Here is an 18,820-nt window from a genome sequence, read left to right as displayed (position 1 = left end):
CTTTTCTTGTGCGTTCGCACTGCCATGTTATTACTTTTGGTGTGGACCTATACGCCCGGTTCTGCATAACTCGGCTTCGCGGCAGTGGTAATTCTTGTGCGGCAACCGAAAATCACGCAGATTGGCATGATCACGACGCGAGAAGAGACTTCGGATCAACAACGCGTCAGCGCGCGCAGCCTGCCCCAGCACGCTTCCGCAGGCCCGCAGGTGCCTAAAGATGGCGGACAGGCTCGCGGACCAGTGCGGAAGTGACGCATGTGGAAACTATGTATATTGACAAGCATGGCGTCAGCGTGCCCAGGCAAACACATGCCCGCACACACAAGCAAACATGAACACATCTCGCTCGATCGCCCACTCGCTGTCAAAATGCTGGGGTGACGAGGCGCCATGGCAGCAAGCGAATTGACCTTCGTGCCGCCTCTCGCTTCAACGCGAACCAAGTGACAAGAACACAGCGCACACGAAGCTTTGAACCCTCCGCACACCTAGACTCTGTACTCATCGCGGTTTGCTTTCAAGACAGAGCTCACGCGGCCGCGCCATACACAGCAGCCGCAGGAGTAGAACGCCCTCCCCTCTCCCCCCCCCCCCCCCCCCCGTGCCTTGCGTGCAACGGAAGACGGCACGCTTCCCTCACTTTCTTTCCTTGCGCGCACAAGATTGAGCCTCCATCGTCGGCTTGCCCTCACACGCCTTCACTCGCACATACAGCACACAACGTGCGGCAACAATGTTATTGCCCTTGGACTTTACGCAGAATGTCACGGCGACGACAACGGCAGAAATGCACCTGGAGTGTCCATATAATTGATATCGCAATAAAAAATAACTTACTGCATAAAACCTGAACATATAATGTTGGTTCACAGGCATCTTAAAGCACACCAATCTGTTAATGGAATGGTGAATTTTATCAGAGAAATTCCTTGATTTATTTAGCCATTCGGTATGTGCCACAGGGGTGTGACTGTCCTTGGCGGATCCTCCAGAACAGGTGTGTCCCACTGACGGAATACCTTCAATTTCATTTCAATTCAATTTATTTTGAGTTTGTACAAGTGAGAGCGGCGAGAAAAAAAAAAAAAAACAGCCTCGTAGCACTGCTAGACAAACGTTGCATCAGCAATGTTGCTTGATATGTGTAAAACATCTTGAAGGGGCAGCGCAATACGACTAAGACAAAAAGCAGGAAAGACGCACGACAGCGCCGAGTACTTTGTGTAGTACTTTTCTGTGCCTACACCTGTCGACACCATTCTTTCCTCAACAAGCATTGTACAGTCGGTTTCACACTTAAGGGAAAACTCGGAGCGCATTGCAAGGCGCTCCGAGTTTTCCCTTAAGTGTGAAACAGACTGTACATTGCCTTCATCCTTGCGACCTCGCTGCGTGGACGTTTCGCACCACGTGCCTGCCCGATTTGAAATTTGCATTTCGACACAGCACGTGAGCGATGTAGTGCATAAACATAAAAACTGCATGACCATAAAGTTGTGACCTTTGTGGTCAATAAACATGAACATTCCACGAGATTGCACGTTGCATAGCATGAAAGCTGCATGCACTGTTGTTAGTTGTAGAGCATTTTATTAACCTTTAAAAAACGGGAGGGTGAACCATACAAGTGTTTAGTTTGCTACCGTACACTGGGGCGTACACTGGGGTTTAGAAAAAAGGGGAAATAGAAACAGGAAAAATAGAAGAGGTTGAGCACTGTATGCAAACACAGCAGTAGGATGCACCGCAGAACTACAATCAGTCACTGAGGCCAGTGTTCCTCAAGAGTTGTAAAAAAACTGCAGAAGCGGCGTACAAATCCCTTTCTACGCCATGAACATATGTGGCCCAAGGTGAGGGTATTTTCGTTTCAGAAAGTCTTACGAATCCAGTCGGCTTAGCACGGTAAACAGATGTGCTGGATGTTGTGCACAACAGGTGTTCGATAGTTTCTTCAGACCCACAAGTACCGCATCTCGGTGTTTTGGCAATTCCCAAGAAGGAAAGAATAAGTGTTTGTGAATGCCGCACCCAGCCATAGGGGGTACAGCAATGTCGCATTGCTGCGAGAGAGGCTAGTACACTAGTTAGCAATGTGATTAACAAGCCCAGGCGCAAGCCGTTCTTTGCTATGATGCTTCTGTGGCTTGGATCAAGCAGGTACTTACCGACCAGTGAAGAGCCGCACGAGCCCTCGGCTGCATGGTCGACCTCCTCCACCTCAGACTTGATAGTGCAGGGCCCAACATCACCCTCACTCGAGCCTGCACCAACAAATGCAACAAACTTGCAGACACTCGAGAATAACATGTTGCAGGGCTAGCTGAAACAGGTTTTTGAGCCAAGCGGACGACCACAAAAGGAACACGCAGACAGACTGGACTGTCCCGTTTGTGTGTGTTCTGTTTGTAGGTGTCTGCTTCATGCAGGAATCTTGTTTACTATCATTCCATTTTATTACCTTAAAGACCACGAATGAAAGGGGTAGGTATAGTCGACCGATTCTTTAACAGTACCGCGCGAGCGTCGACTGCCCGACCAGTTGACGCCTCCTAAAGGTGCGAAGCGACAGGATTAGCAAGAGCGCTTATCACGCATCATTTAAGCGCCTTTAGGCGGTGGTAATTAGCGAGACCGGCAGTACTCTCAAGTGCACTAAGCACTCTCCTGTGCAAGAGTCGTCTAATGCGATGTTCCCTTCAGGACGACATACGACCATATTATAGTGTTCTCGCGCGATATAGCTAAAAATGTGGGAGGCTGTACATACGTTGTACAGATACTGTCTTGCAGAAACTGAATACATGTTTTCTTGCAACACAACACTCCTCTAAAGACAAGGAGAACAGAAAACAGTTCCTCCCCATAATAATATTTTTACCCCTGATTAACCACGAAATTTGGCTGACAATTTAACATTACATTTCACTTCCACATAAGCACATTGGTGTTAGCAGTGGCCCAGTGTTAACAAGTAGGACGACAAATCTTTTTTTTCATTAATGTAGCTCCAGATTATTTCATCCAAGATCTCAGTGCAGGGACATTTTTCCCCAAATGCACTGAGGTCAGGAATAAAATATGAGATCTTAATCCACAGCAGACCCCATCAGAAAATCAGGTCATACACTGAATATTGTAAGGCACATTCCGGGAACCCTTACAGGATTTGCCAATCTTAAAAACGTAAAATACACTACTGTTAAAACGAAAAAATAGCAAAATATTATGAGAAATAATAAAACGTGTTTTATTACTCCTACATACACTGTTTTGTAAAATGAATTAGCCAGCTTTGTTCTGTAGAGATGCTGCGAAGAGGCAGGATGCTCTATACTCGCAAGCAAAAATGATCCGCATCACAGAAAAACGGAAACGTTCAAGATGTTATATGTGAAATGTTCATGTAACAGCAGGCAAAAATTTCAGCTGCCTATTTAGTATTGCCGCTGCTGCTAGTACGCCCAAATAATTGAGCGGGTCTGAAAAGTCAGGCTCCAAAAAATTTATCGATGGCTACCATATTTATTCAAATCTAAGCCGATAGCTTTTTTAAAAGCACGAGTTATGGTACCTCAGGGTCACAGACTTAGTTCGAGGATTCCGCCAGTGCCACCGCAAAAACACATTATAGTCATCACGATCCGCTAGGCAGCCAAGTGAAGCATAGGTATAAGGTTGCCGTTTTGACTGTTTTGAGCGCATGCAATATGGGCGTGCATGCATGCAACGTTTCTTGTTTTCTTTTTTTTCTACGTTTGCTTACGGCCAAACGACAGTACTATAACGGCACTGAGCAAGAGGCAAATGTGCGCTGCAGGAGAAAACAAAAAATTGTCACGGCGTGGGACGACATCCCAAAAGACCCTATTAAACATGCATCTAGAAAGCGTTGCATTTCAAATGCACTACAGAGCACAGAAAACTGCGCTTCATTAAGGAGACAGCCGCAAGAGCCCCAACGATGACAATGAAAACGATAAACCCAGCGACAATGACGGCGGGTGAACCGGGACAATTCTGCGGCTGGTGCCGGATGCTGGCAATAAATGCTATTTGCCTTGGTGGCTGTTTGCTGTATCTTGGGCGGCTTGTATTTGAGGAACTTTTTTTCTTCTCCGAGCTTCCGAATTGAGGGTTCAGCTTAGATTCAAATAAATACGGTATATTGGCCTTCTGCAGAGATTAGTTTTGGCCTAAATCGGATACGAATGAAAAGGCATAAAATTACTGCCGTCAATAGAACAACCCTAACCCACTTCTAGAAACAATCGGGCATTTTGTGATAAAATCGTAAAAGTTAACAGGTATACATTCCACTGCAATATTTTTTTTTTTTATAGGGCTCGGTAATAGCGGAGATACTATAAGCAAATGAAATGTTGCAAGACGATGTGAATTGAACTTTATTCCACAACAAAGTTGCAAGAATGCCCAGGCTCAAAAAGCTGCAGGTTGCAGCTTGAGAGGAACCTGGCCACGTAGTACACGGGACAGTTTCTTAACAGATGAAAGCATGTGCTTTACATAAAGCACTATAAAAACGAAAATGGAGACTTCGCAATAAAAGACGCAGAAACCACTGATAGATTACATAAACAATTATTGTGTAAAGGTTTTACACGGCCTTTTAAAATGGGTGCACTAAGTCGAGACAAGACAGAAGCCAGGTAGGAACCCAAAAATTGGCGGACATGGCGGAGTGCGACATGGGTACTGAGACACTTTCTTTTGCCGAGCAGATAAGAAGCATTTTTATTGCCTATTTATGCTTGCATGCAAGTCACACCAATGAGGAAAGACTGTTAGATAATGAAACCGAAGCCAAAACAAAGTTGAGGAATATTAAAGAGCGGCTGCAAGCGAACGCTTTCACAAGTGTAGTGGTAATTTCAACTACAATCAAAGTTAATCAAGACCACTGGAGTTTCCAGTGAAACGAGAGCTGGATCACCTCTGCAATGAAACGACCTGTATAAAGAAGGATTGATTATGTCCCGGCCACATTTCTCGCTTTCATGTGCATTGTGAAAGCCTCTAAACGAAGACCAGAACAAGAAATTTGCCTGTAAAAGTAAGGAATTTAGGCATTCCCGATGGCAGATTTGCTACTTCACAATGAACACCAGTGGTGCCCCTGCCAGGTGCCATGTGGGAAGGCGTAAAATATTGGTGGAGTGTCCAGTCTCCCTCTCCAATGTAGAAAGAATTTGCGATGCACTTCCAAGAATTCCTGCCAACTGGATACGAGTTCAAGAGTCCAGCATGAGCTCGATTTGCAAACGCAGCACCCAGACGAAAGCTTGCTCAATATGCCCAAACAATGCAGGAACTTTATCACAGAATGACACCAAATGTGCCTGAGGTTGACAGAGTAGCTCTGGTTATTCGACAGAGTAACCCCTGGTTCAGATCATTTTTGTATGGATGCACATTCGAGACCCTGGAGCAAATTGCACGGGTAGCGCGTGGGATTCAAGACGCCCTGCTAGCCGAAAGCACCTATGTGCCACTGCTGCCGCCAAGCTGTGCCCTAGAAGCCTTATTGGCCTGGCAGTATTACCCAACAAAAACCCAACATGTCATTTACAGATTGTGCACATGCAGAGGCAATGACCCTATTTCTCTACGAAGCCCCGTAACCTACAGCTGTCTAAAATCAACAAATTTCAGGCAATAAAGATGTCACAAAGTGACAACCACCGAATTAAGCAGGTACTTACCAATATGGGTCAGCAGAAAGCCATCTGAGCAGTCGACAGCACAAACGATTTCCTCAGGCTCACGCTTTGGCGACAAGAGCTCGATGACACCAGTAATCAGGCCAGGACCTACGAGAGAGGACAAATTTGCCTATTAACATTGTCATAGCACATTGTCATCGACATCTATCACTTTCAGACATTTTCCACGTAAGATCAATTTCTTTTGCACTAGTACAATAACATGTCCACTTGCACATTCACCCTCATCTGCAGGGGCCAGTGTTAAAACTGTTAACGACAACCAACTTCATCCAGTCATTTCCATGTTTTATATATAAAAAGTGGTTTCCTCATACTTCAGAGTACAGAAACGGCAGAAAACACGCACGGCCACATTTCCTGGGTTGCAACTCTTTCCACCAGTTGCTGTAATGCTCTTTCAATCTTGCATTTGTACATCTATCTGCTTAATATATCTTCTGGAGGACAGAGAGATGCTGTAAACAACCTCCTTATGGCATTCAGCAAACATGTGTAAATAATATGCTGCAAGGCCTGTTCTGGATCTAAATTGCATGCATGCTTACTTCCTTATGCTTAACACGCATTCAGTTATTTGAGGGCAGCAAATAACTTGCGCACCGTGCCTGTTACCCACCTTTTTCATTTTATAGGAAACTGTGTATATCAGAACCTTCCTTTCTTTTGTTATATCTCAAACATTTAGTTTTCCCTGTCAAGCTTCTTTTTCAGTTATCGGAGAGGGTACAATCTCTTGAGACTAGCTGCATTTTAGTCCAACAATTTTAAGTCTTCTTCCAACCCTGTGATGACAGGACTTTGCAGCATACAGGGAATGGCCATGCTCCTTTTCACAAGCCTTGAACGACAGAAATCGAGTCGCATGATTGATTTGTTTCCTTTTGTCATAACAGCTTATCACAAGAAAGCCAAGGCCAGACTGCCATTGCTGGCTCACCTTTTCTACTTCTTTTCTCGCAATAAGCTATACTTCTAGCACATCCATGTTGCCATCTCATGCTCCACGAATTGCTGTGCAACTTGCAGTCGCTTCCAACATGTTCGATCACTTTTGAAATGCTCCATTTAAACAAGAGGGAGCCCTTTCATCGTCATGGTCCCCCCAGGCATGACGTGATGCAGAGCTTGCTCTGATGCAGGCCCCCATAGACAATCGGTAAGATGGTTTTCAGACGACACCCTCGCAGAAAATAATGCTGCCCGCGATAGCAGACTCCCTATGGCTACCAATGCACTGACTCTCAAGAGACGTGGATACCGCTTCATAACATCGGAACCCGCTATCGAGCGAGATTTCGTCTCTGTTCCAAATTCTGTGCACAAAGCACTAACGGCGGATCCGATAACGCATAGGCATCGCGATTCCATCACCACCAGCCAAGGCGCTTGAGGTACACTCTACATGAGGTTCCCTACGCTTGACCACGGTTGTGGTTTTAAACCACCCGTCATCGTCGGTCGTGCAGAACTGCGCTTGGGGTTCCCTACGCTTGACCACGGCCGTGGTTTTAAACCACCCATCATCGTCGGTCGTGCAGAACTGCACCATTTGAAACGGGCTGCACCGATGTACTTTTTTTCACGTGACGCTTCCGCGCAGGGGCCAAGCAGTACTGCTCGCGTGTATTGAAATATAGCAGAATGAAGTCCAGCGAGCAATAAAGACGGAACTTCACGGCTGCTTACTACATTGAAGAAGAATCTTGCCGAATTCAGAAAAAAAAAAAAATTATGAACACAACAGCCTCCCCAACAATGCTCACGCGGATTGCCACTAACATGCCTGCGCTACGAGAAGTCAACTGCAGAAGCTGTCTTCTCACGCGCCCACAAAACACACTCGATAAAAGATAGAGAAGCTCTCGTAATTCACTTTATATGTCTGCTTGCATCACTTGGTGAATAAATTATCCTTTGCTAAGGAGCGAAATCAAACCGTCGCGAGAAGAACCCGCGCACAGACGACTTGCACAGCGGGAGCGCATACGAATTGAGCACGCCGAGTGCGCATGACGTTAAAAGCTAAACCTTGTAGGAAACTATGTGTCAGACATGTGAAGCAGGTCACAGAACGTAAAATAACTTACCGTCACCGTCAAATTCTTCTTCGTCACCTCTGTTATATTCTGCCTCGTCCATGCCTTCGATATCTTTTATTTATTTATTTCCCTACCGCGCAGGGCTGCCAACCTCCGAAGCGAAATCCACTGGCCTTCCACCTTCCGACACGTGCATACACGCGCGTGCACCCTGCGACAGCCTTTCTCTTTTCCCAGAATTTTTTGCCGAGTCAGCGCCAAGTGTGCTGTTCAGTTAGTCAGCCTGTAAAATTTTGTTTGTATTATGAAACTAGCTGCACATACAATAGGTTAAACTTATTTCTAAGCTCCCTCGTATCAAAATATTTAAATAATTAAGTCACTGCACAGAAGCTGAAGTGATATTCTCGAGGAAGTTATGTTAAGTCTCCTGCTTGAAGCCATATTCACAGAAGACGTCAGCACGTTTGTGCATTGCTCCGTATGGGATTAAAACAAGTTTGGACAATAACGAAGTGCCAACTATAGCCGGAAAAGTTGAAAGCAGTCGAATCTCGGTATAACGAACACAACACGGATATATAACGAATTATCCGATTATAACGAAATACATACAAAGTTTATTTGCACATCCTTTATTTCAATGAAGTATTCTCCTGCCATAACGCGAAATTGAAAATGCTGGAACATAGATGCGAGTAGGATTCTACAGTTAAGGCTGCATTTACAGTATATGCCCCTGCCCAGTCATGAACATAAACTTCAATATAACCTCCAAATTGATATTTTACAATAAATCAACGTGACATTAACTCATTAAATAAAAGAATGTGCCATAGTATTCATTATTCTGCGACCACTAAATTAAGCAGTATTTACCTGACCCCCCATTCTACACTGCACGCCATGTTTGCTCCCTGTGGCAGGAACCCTCCGTGTCAGGATTTGTGGTAAAGCATACAAAAAAAGAACATGTACTGCAGAAGTCAAAGGTGATGATACACAGGTTGACAGCAGTGCAGCTTCTATAGTTTTTGTGGCGTCGATGCGAATAGGGAAGCTAGGGCAGAGCAGACAGAAGTGGCACGTGCACATGCTGTAAAGATCACTTACCAGCAGAAGCACAAGCAAAGAGACAGCAAAACTGATCATCCGCAAAATAGTCTTTGCTCGCACACCACACACAATCAACCACCGTGTGATTTTTTCAAGATTTTTCCAGATAAGGGCAAATTTCTCTACGGTTGGCCGAACTGTTTGAAGGCCCTTTAGCAGTGCTGCATGCATGTTTTCGCGTGAGCTTTGGCGGTAGCACGCCCTCTCCTGTTATTTCTTGATTTCCCTCCAAGATGCCCGGCTCCGCCTTAGTACTGTCTTGCACTGCGCGCCAGCCGTTTGCCAGCTTTCGTGCTTTTTTAAGTTGTTGGGTGTTTTCGCAATAACAATAAAATAAGTAGCCGTCATGCACCATAAATAATAATGGTGAAATAAGTCGCAATTATGTCTCTTATCTGGCCCCTAATTCACACCTCAGTCAACTTGCAGATGACGAGTTTAACCTGCACGTTGCTCCCGGTGGCAGTTGAAGGTCCATCTGTTTGCTGCAACAGTGATGTTCTGATTTTTTACTGACCAGTATGCGCTGTTTTTGTGGGCCGTTTTGTTCCTCTAGTCAGTGAAACAAAGAACCAGGAGTGTCCTTTAATTCCCGACATAACCGTGGACAGCTACAGGAGCGATGGCTATGAGCTATAACAAAAAAGAGCTTAACTCAACTTCAAGTTACTCGGCCCTGTGAAGTCTCCACTTTCTTCAAATCAACTTTTGTCAGGATACGAAAGACGCATCTATGCTCATGCATGGGCAGTTTAGCAAGATTTCTTTTCCCAACTATCCGTCCAAAGGCACAGCTAAGATGAGGAGTTTCAGCAGCACACAGGAAAGGAAACCCAATTTCTCAACCAGCTCCGCTGGCTAGTCTACCTTCTGCTGATAATGAAGTCTATTCATGCCCTGTATCAGCATCAGGTGCATTGGAAGTTCATGTAACATGCCCGATCAGTTGACTGAGCCCATCATCATGCAACAGCCGTCAGGGTGCGTTTCTGCAGTTTGCAGCGAAGGTAATGCACCTGATGTAGCTCCCTGGCATGAAAAAGTGGCTGCTGAGGACCTGCAAACTTCTTCGAGCGATTATACTCCCGCTGGTATTTGTTTGTTTGTACGTACATTTATTTAACATTTACGTTTAGAGTTTTTCTGAAACTGCGTACTCTTTTAACTCAAGCAATGGCTTTCGCAAACTCTTGTCTATATTGGCACGTTTTGCTCTGTCACTACAGCCTGCATTTCAATTTCATTCCAAGTCGGGCTTTTGCTGCCAGCAGAGCACTTCACAACGGACTCTCCGGCATAAAGAAACGCAAGTTCTAGAACGCTCCTTCCCACACCGTGCTCTCGTAGGCTAATACGAAGGATTTGTAAGCACTGAAGACTACAAAAAGATACTCTAAAAAAATTCAGGCAGCACCCATCTCACGATGAACATCGATGCGAATGCGATTAGCACTGTAGCAATGTAGCGACACGCCATATTGCCAACACCGAAACAGGCATCCAACTCGGCTCCTCGCGCTTCCCACTGCCCTGCTGCTCCACCTAAAAGTGCCGCCGCCGCAAAGTTCATGCACGGCACAGGTTCAATTCCACAGAGCACCAAAAAATTTTTAAAGGAGCTTAATTGTCATTTAAGAGCGGCTCATACACAGTGGCATATGCCCAGTTAATCAAGTTAATTAAGGGTGACAGGCTCGTGCCATCACGCCGTCACTTGGAGAAACAAACAGAGCGACAATCAGAAAGCAATCGGAACGGGTGTGACGCAACAGGCACCGATAATGAGAACTGTTAAAAGTATAATAATCATAGGCGCTGCCTTCATTGATGTTTATGGTCATTAGGCTGTTAAAGTGAATATTTTCGATCCTGGTTCCTCTTGCCCCATTCATTTTTCATGCAAGAATTCGGTGAAAAGTAGTAATACTTGCTGGTGAAAGAAGCCTCACCTGTGCCAACCACATGTGTCTTCTTTTTTTTTTGCTTGCAAAGACTTTGTTTTAAATAGAAGTCATGCTTTCGACATATTGGAGTATAGTCTACCCACCACAATTAATCCACGACTTCAACATGACTTGAAGATTACTCATTTATTTAAGAAGCAACTAGTAGTTTGTTTGAATTGTGTAAGCAAATATATGTCATTTATTTGCATTAAAAGATACAAATTGTTCCAGCATAAATCTATTCACATGTGGACAATGAAAGCACACACTCATTCCAGCCAGCAAACTTGTGTCCAGTACTATTAACAAAAAGGTAAAAAAATCAGATATTGTGTGCACATGAGCTGGAAGTCTTTCTCTGTAGTGTTCTTATTCATCCATTTCCTTATATCACAAGCACGGAAATGTTGACGAAGGTCATGTGAAGCTGTTCACAGCTTTTGTGCATGGTGCACATAACTGTAACACTGCTTGTGCAAGGTATCCATTGAAAAACAAGGGCACACATCATCAAGTAATGCATAAATGTAGATTGTACATACATGTGAGAACAGACCAAGGAGTGCAGCACTGCCAGAATGGACATTTTAAGAGGAAAAAAAAGCACCTTCACTACCTCATTTTGTATAAATGTTGGCTCATGTTGATTTAAACGCTATTAGACCACAGATTTACATTCTTGAGTTAACCATACTTGGAAGGAAATGTGGTACAAGAGCTACAAGAGCAGAATTATATATATATGTATCGTTTCATTGCTGCATGCTAGAAAATTTGCCTAAATCTTAAAAAAAAAACCTCGAGTGTGGGGGCAGGTTTTGACTAGAATGCTTTTTTTTTTCTGTCAAATTTTTCACACTTGCTTGTCATTTGTATGCAGTTTTAAACATGCATTTCAGTTCCAAATTTTTACGCTTTTCTTTTTTTTTTGCATATAAGTGTGCTGTTTGTACACTTGATCTCTCAATCTCGGTTTCTTGCACAAGTTCACAATAGCTAGAACATTAAGAGTGCACACACTTTAAGCATTCATATGCCTAAGTAATGTCCCATCACCTGCCATTTCTGGCTAGACTAGTCAGTCTTGAGAAGCTAAGAAGTCTTTATTAACCTAATGTTTCTATTAGGTGTTTCCAAAATGCATTGAAAACAAACTGGGCTAACAAAACATTGTTTGTTTTACACAACTGCCATTTCAATTTTTAAATGTTTCCTCGCAGTTTTGACCATCTTTTTTTTCTTTTGCAGCGATAGTGCAGCCTTTTCTTTCCCTGCATATCATGACAGTAGTGCCCAGGCCAGCGTATTCTAGTTTCTAACCATCACAACTAGTTAACTTAACAAGAAAAGAATAGTTGCAGTGCAATCGAACAGAGACCACCCACCAACAAACCAACAAACTCTGTGGGTATTATCATGCACAAGATAAAAAACAAATAATGATTACAGCTCTGAAATGAAGTACTGAGAGGTGCTGCATAAATGATAAAAGTAAAAACTGTAATTACTACTGCAGTAATATTTGTGCACTTCTGGCTTCAGCACACTCAATCCCGATGCAACAAAAAAAAAGAAAACAAGGGGGGAGGGCACCATTCCAAAACACATGGGATGCAGTCAAGTGAAAATAAGGTTGTTTTTGTGTCCGAGATGTCCACAACAACATAACATGAGAAGGCGTGCAGTAGAACTACTACTTCCAAGATGTGGGCACGAAAAAGACAAACTCTGACTTTGCTCCCCAAGAACTATGTTAAAAAAATCATTACAATACACACAGAAGCATATCAAAGATGAATGATGTCGAGCAGAAGAACATCGCTACAGCAGATTATTTTGAACACAATAAAAAAGAGGAGAAAGAAACACAAAAGTTACCTTAGAATTTTCAAGATCAACATGAAATTAACAAAGAAAATTGCAAACAAAACCAATGCTCTGCAAGGACTCTGTTGTAGAAAATCGTCACAATGCTTCCATTAGGAGATGGGAAGCGTCCAGTTTGTACAACGCCTCACTGCTCTTGATACTTGCACAGGCAAGCGATGGTCGCGGGCAGACAGTTGTGTCACATTCAAAATGTTGACGTGCCCCTTCTGCAATCAAGTACACGTGCTGACAAAGACACACGCACAAGATTCTTGCTGGAGCTCGGGGACTGTCAACTAAGTTGCAGCGGCAAAAAAGCACCTCATATCTGGAAACGACAGCAAAAACTGCAACCTGCATTTCACGCTCAGTTTCAGCCTTTTAAAATTTACTTCACTGACCCTCAAAGTCCAGCAGCTCGGCAGTGCAGAGCAAAGTGGAGTGGGGCTGCAGATGTAGATGGGAACCGTCTTCTGTCATAAACGGCGATGACACAGCGGAAGGTGATTTCAGTCATCGGCAGTTTTTGAATGCGGGGCTCGAAGAAGCTGCTGCTTGAATATTTGGCTGCGTCTCGTTCAAACCAATTCACCACACAATGTGTGTCGCGCTCACGTGACACTCTGACAGACACTGTCCTTGGTTCTCTGTATCCAGCCGTAGACGTCTGAGCTCCTGCATGTGTCCTATGAAGAATGTGAAAAACAGAGATTGAAGGTGCCTGGGTTGGGGCAGGGGAGTACAAAATGCATCGGAACTTAACAAATTGGTTTTGCAGAAATCCGCCAGGTGTAGGAAGTTTCATAAAAAAAAATCTTACGATCCATGTTCACATGACAGTAGCAGAAGGCTACAAAGGAAACCTATACGATTTCATTAAAAAGCTTCGCAGTTTGTCCTGCTTCAGGGCTTCCTTCCACAACTTTGTGCTACTACCATGTAGATGACAATTCCTTACATGTTATCTTTTCCTTTAGGTAAACGGCGCGTCACACAAAGCACTTTTGTGTGCCTCAATGTATGTGTGTGTCGTCATTTGCGCCCCTTTTTACCTATAGATGTCAAACCAATATGCCCAAATTTCTATCCCAACACCTTACATCATAATTTGACATATGCATCAAGTGCAACAATTAAGTGATGGCAATAAGTAGAGAAACCAGGATGAGTCTAAAATGCAATGTAATCAATGTTTTAATGATGAGCCATTGATTAGTCTGTATCCACTGCGGTGATGCAGTGTCCATGGCATTCTACTGCCGAGCGTGAGGATGCAGGTTCGATTACTCGCCATTACGACCACATTCCAATGGGAGTGGAATGCGAAAAAATGCTCATGAACTGTGCCTTAGGTGCACGTTATAGGACCCCGAATGGTCAAAATTAATGCACAGCACTCCAGCTAAAGTACCCTTCATAACGGCCTGTTTAGTTTCGGGACGTTAAACTACACAATTTTAAGTCATTAGTCCAGAGTGGGCGTACATGTCTCATAATCAGTATTGCCATTCTAGTGATTTTGTCGCTAGATTTATTGACCTTTTTAGTCTGATTAGCGTCAAAATTTTCCATTTATCGACCAGCGACTGTTCAGTGAGCAGGGAACAATTCATGACATGTTATCAGCCTAGAAGTTAAGCTGAGCCGAAAATGGCTTTCTGGAACGTACTTAACTATTCAAGAGCTGCAGAAGATGGTCGAAATAGACTATACAGTGTGTGGGCTCTGTAACCATGATGAAGGCACAGTGGTGTCTGCTCACGGATGCCATACGCTGTGGTTAATTACACCGAAGAAAACTTGCTTCCCATTCTGGTCGCAAAATGCGAGTTTTTTATTCTTTATTAAACCAACCTAATGATAAGGACGCTGCACTTTCACCAAAGACCTTTGATTGGTGGTCGTTTGCAAACGTTGAAGTAAATTATCAGAACATTGCGATACACTTTACGGCGAGATTTGGGACACAGCAGGTGACTAATTAAACACAGTTCAACTGCATGTAGAAAGGCACGCATATCAAAGTGGCTGGGCATGTTCACACGAATCTGAGCAGGTTGTTTTCGCTCCTTGTGGCTTTTGGACAAGGTTGATACTGCATGGAGTTTTCAGGTGGATCAAAGGGTGGCGACTTAGTATTTGACCTGTATAAAGGTCACGTAATTACCATCACCGAGTTAATAAAGGAAATGTGCGTCACGGAATTTAGTTATCCTTCTACGAGTGCTGAAAACTTGAAAATTTGCAGGCACGACGCCAAGCACGTGTTTTTGTACAAGGCTAATCAGGTTACCGTGTTTTCCTTCTTTTCAGCTGTGACGAATTTGTGAACTTGCAATCTCAAGGAAAACAAATAATGTAAGCTGCCATCACCTTTGTTTTGTAAATATATTAGTAAAGCAAGAACCCTCTGCTACAACTTGCTGCTAATTCTTCACCTGCATGGACACTACATTAACACGAACGTTTCAGTAGATGCATTCCGCCATGTTAGCCTATATTAGAGTTTCGAAGCGCAATATGCTTAATTAAAATTCCCTCAACCGTGTTAGAGGCAATTTTAGCGACAAACTTAGCGACATTGAAGCTAAATTTAGCAATACGGTCTAAAATAAGTTGGCAACACTGCTTGTACTGTCACAAGCACTCAGAGCAGTAACTCGAGCCGATTCTGGCTTGCCAAAACTCTGCTCACTTCCAAGACGTTCCTGGTACAACTTACCAATCCAGCTTAACATGCAACATTCCTATTTAGTGTCCCATTGAGTCAAACTCCGAATAAAGGCCTCTCCCGAAAATCCACAATCAAGCTCATTGCTCCATCAAATTCTCTGCTGCTCTAGGACCATATCTCCCTTCCCTTGGCCCTTATCCGTTACACTTGTAGGAAACCCATTATGTGCTCTATGCTTCACATGGTCTGTCAACCACACTTTTTCTAATCTTAGACATATGCCCATATCTGATGTCTAATCCATATTACCGCTTTTCTGTGCACTCATCACCTATGAACCCGATTGGCCCACGACGGTGTCCACTGTACACCAATACCATTGTCGAGAACGGATGCAGTCGCAAGGCTTCGCTCCGCTCGCTCGCGAGCTAACACTGACTCTGTGAAACACAAGTGAATTTCTCTCTCCCCAGATTGGATCCGCGTCTTCCACGAGGAATGCCCCAAGCAAAACCAACAATTCTGTGCCACCTGTGGCTTGGCGTGACCTTCACAAACGCCTATCCCTTCCGCATTGGAATGGCCGTGCTTGCGACAACTGTGACTGCGAGGAGACGATCAAGCACCTCCTCTACGACTGTGCCCGTTACAGTGCGGCAAGAAAAGTGCTTGTGACTGCGCTCGAATAACTGGACAATCACCCCGTCAAGGGGTGATCGCCCCTTAAATGTCCTTGGCTTGCAGTAGGTATGTATTCTTTTTACCTTATTTGCATTTTCATGACTTGCTCCTTTTCTGACTGCCGGGTGAATGAAGGGCTAAGTGTGAAGGGGTCCCTAGACTCATGTACGTGGACGACATGGTGCTACTAGTGGACAATGTAGGGGATTTACAGACTTAAAATAGTATGCAACAAGGAAGTGACATGTCAAGGCCTTGATATTCAAGGGTATGGTCATAGACCAACAAGCAAAACTTCTTAGCAAACATAATTTTTTGTAAAACTGCGGAACAATCCCAAATTCATAAACCTTTCAAAGAATTTGGGAGGGTTCGCAGCCGTCGTTTAAAGGTGTCAGTAAGCTGATGTTCACAACTTTAAAACCGTCATCCAAATGTGCTACACTAACATTACACATAATTTTTCCTTGTGTCGTCCTTCAGTCAAATTACAAGTTTCCTTCTTTTCCAGTTACCTCCCTCATGAAATGAAGAGGATATTTGTGATTATGGCTCACTTATCTCCTTCACAAACCAAATGCATGCCACCTTTTTAATAATTTCGTAAATGGACTCACAAGTATGGCTGAATGGGTGAGTTGGTGCATCATATTCTTGTCTTGCTTTACAGCGCAACTCAGTTTGTGTATGAAGGAAAAAAGCGCTCACCCTGTCATCTTTCTGTTCATTTTTCCTTCATACTCAAACTGAGTTGAGCTAAAGCAAGACAGGGTAAATGGAAGTTTGCTAAAAATTCTCTACACAGTGTTCAAAGTGATTTTACACGTTACACAACATTAAAGTGCGTGGTTTACCGTCCCAAACTGCACAATCTGGACACCATGTCGGAGAGCTTCGGATCATACGTAGCGGGCAACACTACAAAAGGCAAAAGAGACTTCTCTCACTGTTCCAATCCACGAGCAAAAAGTAGCGCATTACGCATGAAAGATATTAGGCATGTGCCATGTAATTCAATGTAAAATTAAGTCTCATACTTTCGCGTTAAAAAATACAATGTATTTATTACAAGACAGGCGCTGGAGATCCATACCCATTTACCACCAATTGAGCGGAGTAACATGTTTCTGCGACCTGCGGCCACAATGGATCACTTGTGCTCGCAACCAAGATGTAGTATGTTGCTTACTAGAAGCACAGATATGCACAAGTAACATTATTTGACGTAAAATTCTCTTCACAAGTTGTGGTTGTAATACAGTGGAACCCACTTATACCAATATTCAAGTGCCAAGAAAATCACATTGTTATAACCGATAATTGTCATAACCAGGTGGCACAAGAAAAAAAAAAAAGCAGAGGCAAAAACAAGAGTAAAAACATTCAAGCATTTTATTTAGACAGAAAGAAGCACAGTCAAACCCCCTTATCGCATTAATGGTTTTAATAATACTCAAATGTAACGATGAGCAGCTGTCCCACCCTGAACTTTTGTGCGTGTTCTACAGGTAAAATAAACCGCTCACTACAATGTTCCCATACCGCAGTATTGGCTATAATAATGTGTCTGCACCTCAAGAAGAAACGCGAAATCCTGAAAGAAAAGAAATATGCGAGCCGCTTTTCCACCTCCACTTTTGCGCCGCACACGTTGCGCTTCAGTCACCCCTCTCCAGTCTCCTTTCCACGCCTCCGACGTCGACGAGAGGGTGCAACGAAGGCGTAGCGTGCGGATTGTGCGGCACAAAGGTGGAGGTGGCAAAGTGGCTAGCGTTTTTCTTTTTTGGGCAATGCGACGAAATGCTGTGCGGGGGCGGCGGGGTGTGCACAGCACAAAGGCGGGTGTGACCAACGGCAGAAAGGCTCGCATTCATTATTTTTTTCGAAGCACACGCTATAACCGATAATGTGGCATGGGCGCATTGTAGTAAGCAGTTTATTTTACCTTAGAACACACATAAAAGTTGACTGTGAATAATTGGCTGCTCATTGTTATATCCGATATACTGTTAACCCCGGTATCGTTATACGAGGATTTGACTGTGTATGTAGTAGTTTTTTCGTAGAAAACGTTTCAAATCAAGAACTGGGGCGCGATAGTTGTTCGAAGCGCGCATTCAGTTACGCCGCGCGCGATTGGCCTAGGCTGCGCCGACTTCGCACGGCTGATGAACTTGGTGCAGCCTAGGCCAATCACGTGCGGCGAAACTGAATGCGCGCTCCGAACAAGGATCTCCGATCTTGCCCCTGCACTACGAAACACGCGGGATGGAGCTTCTCTAGCCACAACTTCCGTAGCTTCAGCAGGGGAGCCTGCTACGTACGAGATGGAGTATAGTTTTGAACATTCTTTAACATCTACCGAAAGACCCATACACGAGCACTATTGCAATCAGAATGTGGCGGCAGGGGCCGGGCATTGAACCCATGACCTCAAGTGCAGCAGCAGAACACAATAGCCACTAACCCGTTGCAGCGGGCAATTTCAACCATCATTACCAGAGTCTAATTTACGGAACTGAACGGCACACCGTTAGCATCCTTGCAATTGACTATGCATCTCGAGACACAATTTGAAGTATACAACTTACCTATTCACTGCTTGTTTACGCTATAGCCAGGTAAACAAGCTTCTCCGTGTCTGTGAGTAGCGTCTTTTAACTTTCAGTTCTTCGACCACTTCCCTCAAATTTATAGCCTGTAAAAACTTAAATCAGGATTTTCTGACTTGGCGATTTCACTCCC

At 44.0% G+C, this 18,820-nt stretch overlaps 1 protein-coding gene across 3 annotated transcripts in view; it reads right to left on the bottom strand.

Annotated features, from left to right (window-relative positions):
• Positions 1-8,077, bottom strand: part of LOC119464554 (zinc finger protein 329) — a 38,439-nt gene extending 30,362 nt beyond the window's left edge. Inside the window, exons 1-3 of one of the 3 annotated variants that reach the window (XM_049656360.1) lie at positions 7,844-8,077; positions 5,727-5,834; positions 2,172-2,267 (exon numbers count right to left, since the gene is read on the bottom strand). In XM_049656360.1, coding sequence (XP_049512317.1) covers positions 2,172-2,267; positions 5,727-5,834; positions 7,844-7,889 — 250 coding nt within the window. In that variant the 5' untranslated portion in view covers positions 7,890-8,077. Of the gene's footprint in view, positions 1-2,171; positions 2,268-5,726; positions 5,835-6,687; positions 7,140-7,837 lie in introns of those variants that run through there. The other 2 variants (XM_037725571.2, XM_049656359.1) reach the window with 2 other exon arrangements.
• Positions 8,078-18,820: the final 10,743 nt, after the last annotated feature.

The sequence above is a fragment of the Dermacentor silvarum genome, chromosome 9, assembly GCF_013339745.2.
Source record: "Dermacentor silvarum isolate Dsil-2018 chromosome 9, BIME_Dsil_1.4, whole genome shotgun sequence".
NCBI classification, from domain to species: Eukaryota; Metazoa; Arthropoda; class Arachnida; order Ixodida; family Ixodidae; genus Dermacentor; species Dermacentor silvarum.
The sequence above is the reverse complement of the archived record's forward strand: the minus strand, read 5'-3'. Positions and strand labels throughout refer to the sequence as shown.